We start from the raw sequence: 17064 nt of genomic DNA on the forward strand, positions 1-17064 counted from the left end.
CCAGCCATCTCTCTATATATATGGTATGTGTGACGCACACACAGACACGCACACACACACACACACACACACACACACACACAGACTTTTGGTTCTGTGTCTCTGGAGAACCCTAGTACACTACATTTAAATTGCTTCCAGCATTTTTACTTTTAAGGTTAAAACTATAAGCTACAGAAGCCAAATTTAAATATCTAAAACAGAAAGACAATAAACCAAGCATCACAGACTAAGATTCACCTATCTTTTTACAGTTTTCAAAGCTTTTAATACGCACTATTCTCATATGATTCCCACTAGTCATGAAGTAGTTAAAGCAGGATTACCATCTATTTATAAGTGAGAAAACTGAGAATCATACTGTAAGTTTTAGACCAAAATAAAATCTCAGATCTTGTAAGTTATATCCAATATACTACACCATGCTGCCTCGTCATGTACAGACAACTGGCTTATTAAAAAATAAATGTTAAAAGAATTAAAATAAAAAAAACTAGGGCAACTTTGTTAATAATATATGCTAGAGAATATAAGCAAATCTTCAAAAGTTTTCCTTAGCTACTTACTATAAAGCCTCCCTATAATGAAAATCATGCCATCAAAGCTTTAATGATCACCATCATCTAGTCAAGCCTTATAATAATATGCTTACTCTCAATAAAAGGTCCACTTTCAAATTTATATGGAAGTTGACATAGGCTTTAAGGATAAACCCGAAAATATACTCTAGATATAATATTGAGACAAAAATATAATCAAGAACAAGGCTCAGACTGAGCCTTGCATACTGAGTAATATGCCCTTGGTCCAAACTGAGTAATATTAATATTTTTGGTACTGTAAGGACAGTCTTGAAAACACACAACTGTTACTTCAACTTCCTGATATAACTCACCATGAAATACAATGATCTTAAACCAAGTAATTTTTTACACCAAGCCATCGTCTGCATACTGAAGTATAAATATCATGAGGTCTAATTTAATGAAATACTTTAATTAATGAAGAAAATTCTAATAATATGCTTCTTATCAAAGAACTTTATTTATATGAAAAACAGAAGGTACGCACAAATATTCCACTCTCTCCACTAAGAATGCTGGGTGGAATGAATTGAATCCTTAAAACAGAACTCAAGCAAACTAAGAATTCAAGCCAGAGAAGAAGGGACAATTTGAGCAAGATAAGAAATCACAGATATCAGGGGACTAGGCTGACTAAAAAATACCAAACTCCCTTCACCATTTGTTGACATATAAAATTCCATTAACAGAAAACAAAGCCATTCTCAAAAGGTTTAAACTGTACTTATACTCACACATTTGCTAAAACTCATCCTGAAGTCTAAAAATTAGCCCATCAACTATTTGCTAGATATAAAATCCCTTACTATTTTTTTTTTATGGGGATAACCCTGACAATCTACCTAAACCAGAAAAGAAACTTAACTATGGTTAAAAGAAAAAGAAAGCTTTATAAAGATGCTTACCTTCCCAGATTTCACAATTTTGTCTAAACCTTGATCTACATTTAAATGGATGAAGAAAAATATAATTTAAAATATAAAATTTCATTAGAAGGGAAGTTAAATTTCAGAAACTCTGTTAATCGAGGTATTTGTATGGTCTGAGATGTTTTATTTCTGCCTTTGACTTCAAGTTTAAGTAAAGGCCAAAGTCAAAAGGAAAGAAAACAAATTCTTGGCCAGCATATTGGATTTAAGAAATCATCAAATAATCTTTCTTTCTATAAAGTAATTGCTTCTTATTTCTCTCAATCTCCTCACATTAAAATTTCAGTTTTGTGCCATAAATGTCAAACCTAATACATAGTCCCTTGATATGTTTTCATATACATACTATGTCACCGTCACTTCACTGGGAAAGCCTTCCCAAATCCACCGCACTTGAAGGGGTACTCTTCTATCACTCTTAGTAAACACCCTGTACTTCTTAATAGCACTTACCACAGTTTAAATAATTTTTTTGTGTATTTTAAGTTTATCTTCCCCCTTGGCTGTAATGTCCATATACATTTTGTTGCCACCCCTGTATTTCTGATACATTATAGGCAATCTATAATATTTGAAGACTGAAATGAGGGCAGAAAAGACTGAAAGGAAGTGAAGATTCAGAGTAAATACAGTTACAGGCACACTCCATGTGCTCCAAATGGAACTGTGAGCACACTCCAAAATTCAGTTTGATCCTGATTAACTCAGTGTCTTCTGGGCTTCAGAGTTTCTGAGATACAGGTCTGAAAAAGAATGATCCCATGTCTACTTTCTTGGTTTAGAAACCAAGAATGATCAGAATACAACTTCCTTCATCGCTGAAGGGATACAGAATCCCTCAAAACAATTCCCAACCTGGATTAATCGTAGTCCAAACCCCCATAATCTAGTTGAAATGAAGAAACCAAAGCAACCTGACATATGTAAGGAGTCAAAAGACTACATCACATAAATGGCAGTAAGTTGAAAACATTGGAAAAAGTCAGCATTCTTATAAAGGAACCTGCTCCAATCTGATGACACTTGATTTGGCATTCTTCCCTCTTACCATACTTTTTTTCACACAAATTCATTTTACTGAATATGTTTCAATGCTGCTGAGAGCAAAATTACTTAAAATCTGTAGCATCAATATTACACATTACTATGTGCCTAGTATAGACCTTGGGGATGTAAACATATTTCACATTCATTATACTATACAAGTAATGCAAGAAATTGTACCAACACATTTTGAAAAGACTTTCTAAAACCTTTTTATTTAACTTTCTTAAGCAGTCACTTCAATTAACTCCCCTTCCCTGTCACCTAGCACAGTGCCTGATAGATATTCATTAAATATTTGATAAACAAATTATAAATCTATTACCAAAGTCTTACTACATTTTTTATCAGTATCAAAGCTTATACAGATAGGTATATGGAACATAAGTTTGTGCTCCAGCCTTTCAATCCAGGTTGTCTTGTTATAATAAAAGCAATTACTTATATGTATATTATTTATGCACAAATATGAGGCAAGATTTTTTTCTTAAAGTCATAACTCATAAAAAGAAGAAACTACTTTATACTCATTTACTCCTTAGAAATGTTCATTTTTTGACAATCTGGTGTCCAACCTAAGATATTCCCCAGAAATCAAGAGCTCTCTGTCCTAAAAAAGAAAACTTAGATTCAAAAACATAAAATAAAGAGTGTCATTGTATCAAATGGAGGTGAATAAGCAAAGCAGAAAATGGTATGAAATGCAATGAAACAAGCAACAGCCAGAACACACAGGGCTTTGTAGGCCATGATAAAGATTTCACATTTTATTGAGATGGAAAGCCACCGAGAGTTCTGGGCAGAATAACAAGCGCTGATTTGTATTTTTAAAGAATATGAGATAGGTGTTTTACCCCCATTTTGTAGATGAGAACACTAAGGTTCACATATGGTAAGAACCTTGCTCAAGGTCACAAAAGCTAGTAAGTGGCAAGACTGAGAGGCAAGCCCACGTCTTCCCTCCTCTTAACAGTACCTCCCAAAATGCCCTGCTTATTACTTCTCTGCAACACTGTCTCCTCTCAACTCTTGGTATCTAACTGCTTCTTTCTTTTTTGTTTCCTTTGTTCCTAAAATGAGCATTCCTCAGGTTGTCTTCTCCATCTAAACATCCTCCTTCAAGACCTAAGGACCTCTCTTACTTGTTGACCTTCCATACCTCCAACTTTCCCCTCTTATTCTTAGGACATGTAAACCTAAATCTCTAGCCCCACCTTCTCTCTAGAACAGCAGCTTGACATTTCTCAATGTCTTCTGGTCATTCTCCACTCCTGTATTACACCAGTAGCTAAAATTCAATATGCCTCATGCAATCCAGCATATTTTGCTACAAATATGTTTTTCAAAAGCAGTATCTTCCATGCATCCCAATCAAGAAGGTTGAAAATCTTATGGCTTCATTTGATTCTTTCCCCTGCTTCACATCTGAGGCACTAAATCTAACAGGTCTGTATACCTTTGCCAGAACAAGCTTTGCAAAAGAACATCAAGCATGCTGACCCCCTGTTGGCAGCTTTTACTGGTCGCCTATTACGTCAAATAAAGGCCAAATTCCACCTGCCATTTTTCAAAGCACACCATATCCCATTCTACGAAATGTCTTTGCTCAAGCCATTCCTCTCCCTTACTCACCATCATTTCTATTTTTCCAAATCCTACTTTTCCTTCAAGGCTATCAAATTGCCACCTCTCCCATTAGGTTTCCCCTTGTCTCCTAGCCATATGTGACCTTTTACCTCTGACCTCTCACAGCATTTATCTGTATCAAATGGTATTTATCTCAATGAATTTTTATTACAGGATAATACATGCCTAATCTTCCCTCCTGGACTACGCACTCTCACAATAAGAAGGAGGTCTCATTCATTTTCTTATTCTCCACAATACCACATAGCACAGAGCTGCTACTCTGTTTCCCCAAAACTAAGACCTAGCCGGACAATTAGCTCTAATGCATCTTTTGGAGAAAAAAATTAATGTAAGACTCAGTGTTGTATTATATTATATTATATTATATTATATTATATTATATTATATTATATTATATTATATTATATAAGACTGGTCTTATAGTAAAATAACACCAGGTCTTATATTAATTTGTGCTCCAAAAGACGCATTAGAGCTGATTGTCCAGCTAGGTCTTATTTTCAGGGAAACACGGTAGACACAGCACCCTGAACACTCCAGACTCAAAAAATAACAGGTAACTGAATTAGGAATAATAGTCTAGGCTCAGTTATTACTAAATCTAATCATTAAATCTTAGTCCCCCTCCATTAGTGTATATTTTTTCATCAATATTTATCAGCAAATAATCAAAACTATGTTTTCAAGAGTCAAAAATGCATGACAAATATAATTTTCTAAATAGTAAAGAAGAGGTCTGGTAAATCAAAATAATCTGTATCACAGTGAATCAACCAGCGAGTTGGGCATGAAGACAGTGTGATGGAAAATGTGTTACACAGGAAATACCCGTGTAGACTTAGCTGCCTTACTCCTCCAGGTGAGTTCCTGTCTCTACCAAAATATAGCAATTTATTGAAGACAGTAAACTTTCCCAGATAAAGGAGCACTCCTTTTGATTTGAAGAGAATTTTCTAGTGCTCAGGCAAAAGGAAATAATGCTGGCATTGAAAAATACTTAAGGATTTGAAGGCGTTTTAATTTTGTTTAAATCAACCAAATACCTCTTTTAATAAGAATCTACTGACTCAGAAACATGAACAGTGATGGATCATAGTTATTTCAATCTTTTACTCTAATATTTATTAACTTTTACCACTGATCTATGATAATTAAACAGTCAAACAAAAGTAAACCAGATTTGGCGGCTATATTCAGAGACAGTTGCTACAGAAAAGCGCTGAGTTGAGAGAATGTTTAGTGCAACAGTAATTCATCAACTTCCAACTATGAGTGATATGCTGGAACTGTACTTTCTATTCAACAGAGATCAGCTAAAGAATAACAAGAAGTCACATATAAAAACAAGTTCAACAAACTCAAACTGTCATGTTAATAAATACAAAAACTCATCACTTAATTGCTCATTTAAAAGAAAAAGACCAAATGACTATTACATCTCCAAAGGAATAACAAAATCATACAAAAATCATCAGTTACTTATTGAACAGAGAGATAAAGTGTCCCTTACCTCTGCCCCCCAAACTAGGCCTCTAGCAAAAATCAAAGTCCACATATTTAAAATTCCATGATCTACAAAGGTCAAATAATCCAGACAGGTAGGTATTCGCAGCAGTTTGTTTTCCTTAATCTCTCTCTCAAAATCAATCTCTCTCTCTCTCTCTCTCTCTCTCTCTCTCTCTCTCAATCTCTCTCTCTCTGTAAAAAACAAAAACAAATGGCCTATTACCAAAAAACTTAGAAAAGTCTCATTGCTTGCTGGTCTCATATTCTCTAGAAAACCTGCGAAACGACTGCCTTTAAAAACTCAGTCCACACTATGTGGCTCATTTAATCCTCACAAGGACCTCTGGAGTGAAAATGTACCATTTCTCCAATACTACAGACAGGGAAATTGGGGCTTAGAGTGGTTAATTTGTCTGAGGTTACCCAGCTGGTAAGGAGGAAGCTAGAATTCTAACACTGGCAATTTGATCCCAGCATCCAGGATCCTGCCACCTAAGCCATACTGAAATACAGGAATCCGAACAGCCTCTTGTAAGTGCAGTTAAGCTTTGGAAGTTTTGTAGAATTACCATTTTCCCATAAAGTAAAACTGTGTGAGAACACTTTTTAAAAAGACCAAAAGTGTATTTCAGGAAGTGGTATTTTAATTCTTGAATGTTAGTTATTGCCACACATTCAAAGTAAGTGGTACATACCACTGAACTGATTTCTTCAGTCAATGGTTTTCAAGCCTTTAGCAACTAACTAAAGACTGTCCACAAGTTGTTTTTTTTAAACTTGCTTAAGTGTTTATTCAGAGTTTAGAGGTGATTAATTGGCCCTTTACAATCTAACAAATTTGTTAAATTAAAAGGCTCAAAGTGACTAAATATTAAGTAAATATGTTCATATTCTGAAGAAGGGTGTAAACATCTAAAAGTCAATGAAATAGCAGGCTTTTAAACCTAGTCCTTCCCCAAAGTGCAAAAGGTTCTACTTTGAAGTCAGCTAAGGGTAAATGTCAATATCTTCATCCGGAGGTCCTGAAGAAAGTCACCTAGGAAACGCATAACTAAGAACCATCTGAGATAAGTGAACGAGTTTTCTTCATAGAGAAGGCACCTAAGTACATGAACAGCATGGAATCCATCCCTCTAAATGGGCAATTGCGTATCCTAAGTTTGCCACACATTACTGAGGGCACTATGCTTTTATCAGTTTTCGTGGCAGTCTGAGGTTTAAACAGTGCATGTGTGTGGCGAGGGGTACCACTTATTGCAGACATGTGGCAATAACTAACATTCAAGAAACAAAATATCACTTCCTGGAATACATTTCTGGTACATGCATGAATTGTCAGCATATATTACAACATACGTAAGATTCTTTTAAAAAGAACATGAAGTAGATTGACGATGAGGATTGATGTTTTTTACAAATTGTGAAAACACCAAGATTCACTACTAAAAGGATTAGTCCATCTACATTTCAACATGGTTTAAGCATTATAAGGTGAATGCTGACCAAGAACCGTTGTAGATACCAAAATGAAAAAGCAGCATGAGAGCAGATGTATTGAACAAGAAATATGACAGGAACAAAAGCAATCAGTTTAGTACAAAACACACGGTAATAGCCACAAATGAAAAGGAAATAAACAAGACCTATTTCATAGGCTCCAGAAAACACTCGATTAAACTTTCCCCCAAATCAGCTTCACTTCAAAACTCCTTTTCTATCAATGATGAAAACAGCACCAATCAGATTTGAAATCCTAGAAGTACAAAAAAGTCCTCACACGGCCCCCAATATTATCGGTCTCTAAGTCCCGTTCATTCTTTCTGTGAAATGTCTCTTATCAAATGCATCTAAATCCACCCTTCCATTCTCTCTGGCACTACCTTAGACCTGCCAAATATCTCCTTACTCCTGAACCATTCATGAGTTCATTCATTCATACTTGCACACATTCCGACTTATTAAACACGTACCACACAGAAGTACTGTGCTAGTGCTGAATACAAACCACCATTCTAACAGGAGATAAAGCCATCAATCATAATGAATGCACAGTTTTAATAATTGCAACACTTTATTAGGGCCCTACTATGTGATAGCTGCTATTTCTACAAACTATTATCCCATTTAAGTCCTTATAACAGCCCTAAAAGATGGGGATATTATCTTCTGAAAAAAATGCCTGATTATTCAAGACCTATTATGAACTAGAAAATATGATGCATCTTCAATGCTTTATTTTACTCAATTCTCACAGAGAATGACAAAGTAACATGCAAAAAGTCAAACAGCTAGTAACTGATGGAGCCGAGAGTCAAATTCACGTGCCCCAAATCCCTCCTAAAAGCCTACTTCTTCCCATACCACCTTGTATCTTGGCACCTGGGGTTACACTTTTAAACACATTTAATCAACAACTATCCAACACTGACAAAGAGCAATGTGTTGCTATATGCTCTAAGTAGCCCCAGCCACACATGCAAATATAAATGAAACCAAAACTGTCATAAAATAATGCTTATCCTTGGTACCTGCCATAAATTCTAAATTTTTCTATTCTCTTCTATTTCACTTAAAATAAAATATTGGTCAATTCCCACTAATTTTATTTCACAGCCACTTATAAGGAGTGACCCAAAGTTTGAAATACACAGCTATAAGGGATACAAGCCAAATAAGATGGAGAATTTATCCTCAAAAAGTAAGTATTTAATCTAGTTGGAGATATAACAGTAAAACACAAACCTTTCCTGACACCCCTGACACCTCAACTGCTGGAACAGAAGAATGGATGTACCTCCTGCTCCCCTGAACTTGCTTATCACGGAACATACCAATAACTTGTCTAGGTTATAGATACAACCACTGCCTAGGCACTCAACAAACAGTTGCCGAATGAATGAATGAATGAATGAATGAGGCTTCATAGAGTTGTTATGGATTTTCAAGAGAGAAATTATATAGCATAAACTCTCTCCCCACCTACATCATCCTCCTATAAGGACAGAAACAATCTTTTTGTAGTATTGAATATATCAAGAGCTCAATAATATTTGTAGACGTTCTATCAAATATATATAGAGAGAGAGACTGGCCACAATTCATGTGGAAAAGCAGATAAAATGGCTCTTTGCCAAAGAAAATCAAGGGAGAAATTTACAGCTCCAATAATACATTTATTATTTGCCTCCACTCTCAATCCTACTATTCAAAGTGTGGCTCTTAGTCCAGCAGCATCAATAAATATTACCTGGGAGTTTGTTAGAAATGCAGAATCTCAGGCCCCACCCAGAGCTACTGAATCAGAACCCCCATTTTAGCATGATCCCCCAGGGGATTCCTAACATACATTAAAGTTTTAAACGCATCAGTCTATATGATAAAAATAACACTGGCTTCTGCAAGCTCAGAGAAAGCTACCATCTTCTCCTGTGTTATCTCTGTAACTAATAATCAAACTTTTCAGGAAGTACTACAGATAGAGCTATGACACACTTCTAGGCATAGCAGGATATAAATCTAAATTATTACTCAATGAGAAGGAAGAAATGACCATCCATTGACTAGTGAATGAAACTTTTAGGAACCATACAAAAAATATTATCTCTGCCTTCGTAGGACACAGATTTCTACTGGGCAAGAAAATGAGAGACTGAACTTCAGTACTCAAAGTAATAAATCTTTAATAACAAAGACAAGGTTACTGAAAACCAAAAAAAAGATGCTTGTGAGAGCATTTAATAAACTTTCTTAACAGTTCTCAGTGATACAAACACATATTTCCAAATATTCTCTATTAAAAATTCCAAACTTAGATTGCCATATATGTAAAGTTGTGTAATAAAGGTCGATGACATAAAGTCAGATCTAATCACCTTCACTGACTGGAAGACTAGAACCACCTTTTAAATTACCACGCAAAATCTCAACAAGGTGTCTACTTTGTGAACTTACAAAAAACTTGCAAAACCCTCAAGCCACAATCCTGTGGTTCCAAAATGAGACAAGCTCTGAGGCAGCAGGGATTTGCTGTCAAATACGCCCTTAAAAAAAAAAAAATCGGTGTAGGGGGACAGAGGGATTTATACGAAGAAAGATTACAGGCCGTTTCTCATCGCCTCGCTGATCTCTCCATCTCAAGGCAGGAGAGAGGAAAACTAACACAGATCCTCTGTAGTCACAATTTTAAGTTTCCAAACTTAATTCCAGAGTTGGAAGCCCATCCTCTTTCCCAACAGGCATTTAGATGACAGCTCAACCTCTAATTCCCCTCCCCCTCCTCCCTTCCCAAGTAGGATTTGGGATACCCGCCCCTTGAGTCCTCCCCCATCCCACCCACCCTCGTCCCAAAAAAACACTCTGACCCTTCCAAAAGAGAAACAGACACTGGGCGAGTCCCCCAGGCCTCTCGGGAGCCAGACGGCACCCCGGCCCATCCTCCACGCTAAACTCGCGCCTTACGGGTCTCACCAAGTACAGAGGGGCATAGATCTTCAGGGACTCCTCCAGGGCGCCCCCGGTGATCTGCACGAAGGAGACCCCGCAGGAAGGGTGCCAAGTGTGGCCGATCTCGTAGCAGTTATGAGGGATGGACTTGCTGAGAGCCGCCATGACGAGGAATCGCGCGGAGGGGACGCGAGGGGGGTGAGCCGAAGCTTGGGAGGGAGGTGGGAAGGAGGGACGGGAGCAAGCGTCCAACCACCTTGGGCTCGCCGGGCCGGCCCCGGGAGGAGGAGGAATGGAGGCTAAAGGTCACGCGAGCGGGGTTACTCTGGGCCGAAGTCCTCGGATGTTGAGCGCTCGGCGTATCGTAGCCCGAGGGGGCGGGGCGCGCACCAGGAGGCGGGGCGAGGCTGAGCACGCGCGCTCCCTCCGGCGGGGGCGCGCATCCGCCCCTGCGAGCCCGGCGCCGCCAGCGGAGCCGATCAGAGCGGAAGGTGTAAGAGCGCAGCTCGGGACGCGCCTGCCTCCCCACCCCGCACGCCCCGCCCCGCGCTGGAGCGCCCGCGCTGGAATGGATGGGCAATGGTAGGGCACTCGGGTCACTTTGTACTCCAGTCTGTCCTCGCCAAACCCGCCCAAGTAGAACTGAGGGCAGTGGAAGAAAGGGATTAAGTGTCTTTGTTGGGAACTGGTGGAGGAAGATGGTTGCCGGAAGAGAGCCTGGACAACTAGCCTCAGAACTGCCAGCTGCCCTTCCCTAGAGTGCCAGGTAATAAATAGCTAAAACTGCCTGCTGATTACGACCACACTGTTCCCAATTGCTGGACTTTCTAAGCTCCGTGGTGCCTAAGAAGGCTTGAAAATTCTGTTAGCTGTGTTCGTGGGGAAAGGGTAGTAGGTCATCCTGTACAAGCCCTGGGACACTGAGAAGCTACCTATAACATCCACGGCGAGTGCTCATCAGCCAAACAGTAACACACAGTAGAGGCAGCAGTGGCCATGGAACTCATACCCGACTAGAGAGGTTGGCCAACAATTGGCACGACAAGGGACTGTGTGGCCTGTGAATCACATAACCACTCTAAATGTCAGTCTCCTCACCTACAATAACCCTCCAGGTTCCTTGGAATCCTAAATTCTACAGTTTCTTAAAGCAGGAGCTTACTACCTTTAGAGTAACTCCATTCCAGTGTACTCCATTTATTAGGTTGGTGCAAAAGTAATTGCGGTTTTTGCATTTTTTAACCTTTTAAACCGCAGTTACTTTTGCACAAACCTAGTATCATTCTACAAATATTTACTGAACCCATACTATTTTCCAGGCATAGTTGTAAGCTGTATAGACTCAGATGTGAACAAGAGCGACACAGTTTCCGCCCACCCCTCAATGCCACAGCCTGGAGCCTGAGCTGTCACTGCAGCCACAAGCACTATACTATGGCTTCTGGAGTTACAGTGAGTGATGAAGTCACCAAAATTTTTAATGATACTCTGTTTCCCCGAAAATACGCAAAAATGAATATAAGACCCGGTATTATATAATATATTATATTTTATAGTATATTATGTAAGACCCGGTCTTATAATAAAAAAGACCTGGTCTTATATTAATATTTGCTCCAAAAGACGCATTAGAGCTGATTGTCCAGCTAGGTCTTATTTTCAGGGAAACACGGTATGAAAGTAAGGAAATCTACACAAAAGGAGATCAAAGAAAGAAAGCAGTTCTCTTCTGTTTAAGCAATGACAAAAGACAAGTAATTGTAGAGGAAGCAAAACAGATTTTGGTGGGTGACACTTTAGAGGACCTCTACACGTCTTTTGTGAAGTCACTGCCTCTGAAGGCCTGTCAGTTTGCTTTGTGTGAAACACCATACAAAACAAAAGAGTCTAAGAAAGAAGATCTAGTATTTTATTCTGGGCTCCTGAAAGTACACCTTTAAAAAGCACGGTGAGGCGGCCAGATGGCTCAGTTGGTTAGAGCGCGAGCTAACAACAAGGTTGCTGGTTTGGATTCCCACATGGGACAGTGAGCTGCGCTCTCCAAAACTAGATTGAAAACAATGACTTGACTTAGAGCTGAATTGCGCCCCCCATAACTATATTGAAAAAACAATGACTTGACATCCTGGGAAAACACACTGTTCCCCAATATTCCCCAATAATAATAATAATAATAATAATAATAATAAAGCATGGTGATTTATGCTAGCTCTAAAGATGCCAATTACAGGTAGTTACTTGGTTTATCTCTTCTCACCTAGGAGCCATAAAACTACCAATGGTGCTCAACATGGAGCCACGTATGGAGCCGTATATGGACATACAAGACCTACCCATCTACCGTGGGCCATTAGACCACGCTCTGACCGACTAGCCCACTGCTTATCAATACTTTGCCCCTCCTCAGCCGGAATCAGCCAGAGAGATCTTCATCCCTTTCCCTAATGGCAGTTAGGGTTACACCATCACAGGGGGGATTGAGACAGAAAAATCAATGGCAGTCAGGGACATGGCCACGGTGGAAGGAATTAAGGCCGAGACCATAACAAAGCCAGAGGAAATAACTTTATTCAAGCTGCATGACCAGCCAGAGTAATCAGCTCAGGTGTAGGGGCGGTGGAGGAGGGCCATTTAGCTTGTAATAAAGCCATTCATGCTGCAGAGCCTGCCAAGATTAACTGCCCAGGTACAGGGAAGGACCAATCAGCTTGTAGTTAGCAAGCACGGTCTGAAGAGATGAGGTCAATCGTAGGTGTCAATCAAGTGGCCCCACACCTGGAGAGGAACAGCCCATCCCAGATAAAACCCCCAAGCTCCTTTGGGCCGTCGCCTTTTTGAGCCTTGCTTTTGCTCAGGGTCCACTTCAAACCCTTCGGAGGGTACTTTTTCTCCAAATAATGCCACCTTTGGGCCTTTGGGCCTTTGCCCCCCTTTTGCCTTGCCTTCCCTTGGGGCCTGTTCCAAAGTCTTTGAAGTGTACTGTCCCTTTTAATAATGGCCCTTGTGCCACTGCTTTCTTCCTGGGCCCACTTCTATTTATTTGAAGTGTACTTTTTCTTCTAATAAACTACTTTTTCACTACTTTAAAAAAATAAATTTAAAAAAATTACAGTTATTAAACGTGAGTGGCAATTAGATGGATTGGATGATATTAAGGAGGCTTGTCACTTGGAGAGAAATGGGGAGGCCATGTAGTAGTCTAACTTGAAGGAACACCCTTGTAAAATGATAGTCAAATGCCATCTGGGTGTTAAGGAGCTTCCACTTCTTCAGCTCAGTCGATTGGAATTGTATTAGGTTTTGTTTTGTTTTTCCCCCTTCCTGATGGACCCTTCCAAAACAATGAATGAAGGAACTATTCCTTTAAGCAGCTTTTCAGTGATTGCCATTAGACTGTTTAATACTATTACTTTTATGTAGAACAAAGGAATGACTTCCCATCATATTTTAGCTAAAACAACTCTTTATATGCCTCCCTTGCAGCAAGCACTACAATGAATTGTGATTGTCCATGTGAATTACTTACAATACCACAAAGGGTAAGCTATTATAATTGAATCTCCTGAAACTAGCATCCTAGAGAGCGGAGACAGAAAATAAACAAGAAAACTAAACAAGATAATACAGGATAGGTGTAATAACAATATAAGATAGTATAAACTAAATAAGATAGTATGAGATACTTGTTTGAAGGAAATAAAAGAGGTGTACTCATTAGATGAAAAGCCCAAAATAACAGTGGTAAAGAGATAAAAGTTTTTCTCTCTCTCTCAGGTAAGCAATCTTAGGCAAAGATACTGGCTCCATAACCATCAGGGATCCCAGACTCCTTCTGACAAGTTGCTCTGCCAACTGTCACCTGTGATTTCCACCCTGACTTATAAGATGGCTGCTTCACTCTGAGCCATGACATCCACATGCCAGAAAGACCAGCAAACGAGGCAGCGGGGACGTATTTCCTCTTTTTAAGAAAACTTTCCAGATCTATGCAGACTACCTCTCCTTACATCCCATTGGCCCAAGCTTAGTCACATGGCCACACTTAGTTGCAAAAGAGGTTGGGAAATGTAATCTTTTTTTATTGGTTGCACAAATGCCCAGCTAACTTTTGGGGTTTCATTACTGAGGAAAATAAAAACATATACTGGGGGCAACCAGTAGTGTCTGCCATAGTTCTATGTCTCTGGCTACCCAAATATCTGGGCACATCCTTCTTCTCAGAGATACACACACCCTCCCCTTCCTGTGGGGGACAGCCAAAAATCCTGTGCAGTTACCCCATCCTGCTGAAATTCCAGCATCTTCCTCAGGACCAAATACAGCTCTCATGTTCAAGTTAGCGACCCTCCCCCCCATTAACACACCCAATATACAATGGTAGGATAGAAACACATAATTACAATTTTTATAAATCAATTCAAAATATGAGAGAATAAGAACCAATATAAACTTGCCCACAGAAATTACAAAAGTAGCAGTGTAGGCTTGTCCTACTTAATTTCAATAATCCATCCCTGAATATCCGATGTTCTGCAAGATGCTAAATGGGAACCAATTTTTAAATGAAAGAATATGAATGTGTTAGACGTCAACCCCCAAGTTCCTATCATGTAGTTAAAATAAAGTGAAATGCCACATATAAGTAACAAACTGTTATGTTAGGATGTACAATACTTCAAGAATAGCATCTTAATCACCAAACACTTAATTCGGTTGCTATCAGTTGCTTTTGAGTATAATAGCTCATTTAGTTTGCATCATAATGATAAACATTACGTTTCATGTGGCACAGCAAATACTTACCAATAACTGAGGAAATTCTAAAATTACAATTAACGGCAGGCAATTTCTTTTAATTAAATGGAGACGTGAAGCTTAAAGAGATTTGAGAAGGGAACAACAAACTTATTGTTGCCACAAGTACCAAAGATGACAGTACTTATGAGTTGGACAGCAAAGGGGAAATTTCAGGCAAAGTCAGATTCAAAGGAATGGAAAGGGTATTATCTATCTTTCCTGGTGCTGCTGTAGAGACTTCAGAACAGGAAGGATTGGTAAATTCTCAGGGAGGATGAATTGTGCTTTAGCAGTGAAAAAATAAAAAATTGCAAAATGGAGCAGTTTGCAGTAAACCAGTAGTTTACATTTGTAAATTCCGTTATATGTCAGGCTGTTGTTTAAAAGAAAGGGTTCTCATCATGCTTCCATCAAGTTTAAGGCTAATGTTACACCCTGTATCTGCAGGGCCATTTATTCTTTTAAGCTGCCTATGACCAGTGGCTTGACTGGATACTCTCTAGGGCCTTTATTGTTGCTTTTCCATAAAAAAGGCTTTAGGGTTCATCAACAAGGTGCAACAAAGAGTTTCTTCAATGAAGATACACAGTGAATGAAGGAAACTAATCTGGCAATTTGTAGCTGAATTCGAAGGCTTTGAAGAGTGCCAAGCTGAAAATTGTTGCTCTTGCAAGATTCTGGCTTTGAAGATGTCAATGGAAAAGAATGGAAGAGCTCTTAAGATCTCATGCAGAGGATTTAACAGCACTAAATTGTTCAGCTTTACATGCAGTCATTATAGAAATGCAAATCAGTCATAAGCACAATGACAAAGCATGGTTCAGACTAAGTATGACACTGTGGTCCCTCTTCATTCCAGGAACATTCAGATACACATTGCCTTAGTTGATACGAGACAAGCTTTTAAAAATATTGGGTTGGTACAGATGTTATTGCGGTTTAAAAGGTTAAAAATAATTGCAAAAATCGCAATTACTTTTGCACCAACCTACTCACTACGTATGATTCTGATTTTCTACCAATTTTGGTTGCAACATGACTCATTTTCTTCACATTATTTTAAATACTATATTCTGTTTTTAAGATGTAAATATGAATTTTTGCCATATAAACATTGAAAGCTGTTGTATTCTTTTAGTCCAAGCAGGTGGTGCTTCTGCCAATATAGTTCTCTTTAAAATTTAGGGGGAATCTTACATATCAAATTATAACCAGCCCATTTATAAAAAGCCATACCCACAAATCCCTTCCAGGGAGACACTTTCCATCTCAAGCTGAGAGTCAGGGACCTGTTGGAAAATGCGCTTGAAATATTTAGAAGCCCACTTGTGAAGCTGAGAGGGTCTAGTGAGAACAGTCTTAAATATTTCTACAATCTTAAAGAAGTATCTTATAGCTGTATCCTGGATTTCACCTGGGCCTTAAAGCAATGCCTTACTTTCAGAATTTTTCACCATCTGGAGAGGCTGGGAATAAACAACAGCTTTATTTTTGAACCCAAAGATCCTAAGTTCTTTATATTGACTCTAAATTCTCCTTAAAAATTAAATAGTTCTTTTTGTCTCATCTCTTTCTATGTCTTATCACACATAATTTTTGTTTGTTTGTTTGTGTTTTTAATCAATTGATGCTTTCAACATTCTGCCTGGACATTTCCTTAACAAAATGCACCAGTTTGTTAGAGATATTTTCTATTTCCCACAATTCAGCAGGCAACAGTGTTGCCAAACTTTCCTCCTCTACAAAACAAGGATCCCTTTTTTCCCAGCTTCTGATAAGAATTTTCTCACTGTCCTTCAAGACTTCAAGAATTCCACAGGATGCTCTCAAATAAACTTACCAAATATTCAGGTGTGCTGTCCTTAGACTTCCCAGTGTCTATATTACTAGTTTGATGACGTTATCTTGGAGACTATGGCTCATGACACCATCCTCCCTCACTTCAAACTCATACTGCTACCACCACAGGATTTGAAAGATAAAGTTTATGATGGTTCTTTGAGCTGAAATATACAAAATCCACATATAATAAATAGGAGTAAATATATCAAAGGCATGCTTCAAAGGCCAGTCACATCTGTCTAAAAAGTTAGACTGAATGCAATAACACG

The 17064-nt window shown here is 38.6% G+C and overlaps 1 protein-coding gene and 1 pseudogene across 1 annotated transcript in view; one reads left to right on the forward strand and one right to left on the reverse strand.

Moving 5' to 3' along the window:
- TMEM135 (transmembrane protein 135) overlaps positions 1 to 10542 on the reverse strand; it is a 215770-nt gene extending 205228 nt beyond the window's left edge. The window contains exon 1 of the mRNA XM_019739636.3: positions 10181 to 10542. Within this exon, the coding sequence (XP_019595195.1) occupies positions 10181 to 10321 (141 nt within the window). The 5' untranslated portion in view covers positions 10322 to 10542. The remainder of the gene's footprint in view (positions 1 to 10180) is intronic.
- A 948-nt stretch (positions 10543 to 11490) lies between these two features.
- On the forward strand, positions 11491 to 16185 carry LOC109451388 (cofilin-2-like; annotated as a pseudogene).
- The last annotated feature ends 879 nt before the right edge of the window (positions 16186 to 17064 follow it).

This window comes from Rhinolophus sinicus, chromosome 14 (genome assembly GCF_057876585.1).
Source record: "Rhinolophus sinicus isolate RSI-liver-muscle chromosome 14, RSI-T2T, whole genome shotgun sequence".
NCBI classification, from domain to species: Eukaryota; Metazoa; Chordata; class Mammalia; order Chiroptera; family Rhinolophidae; genus Rhinolophus; species Rhinolophus sinicus.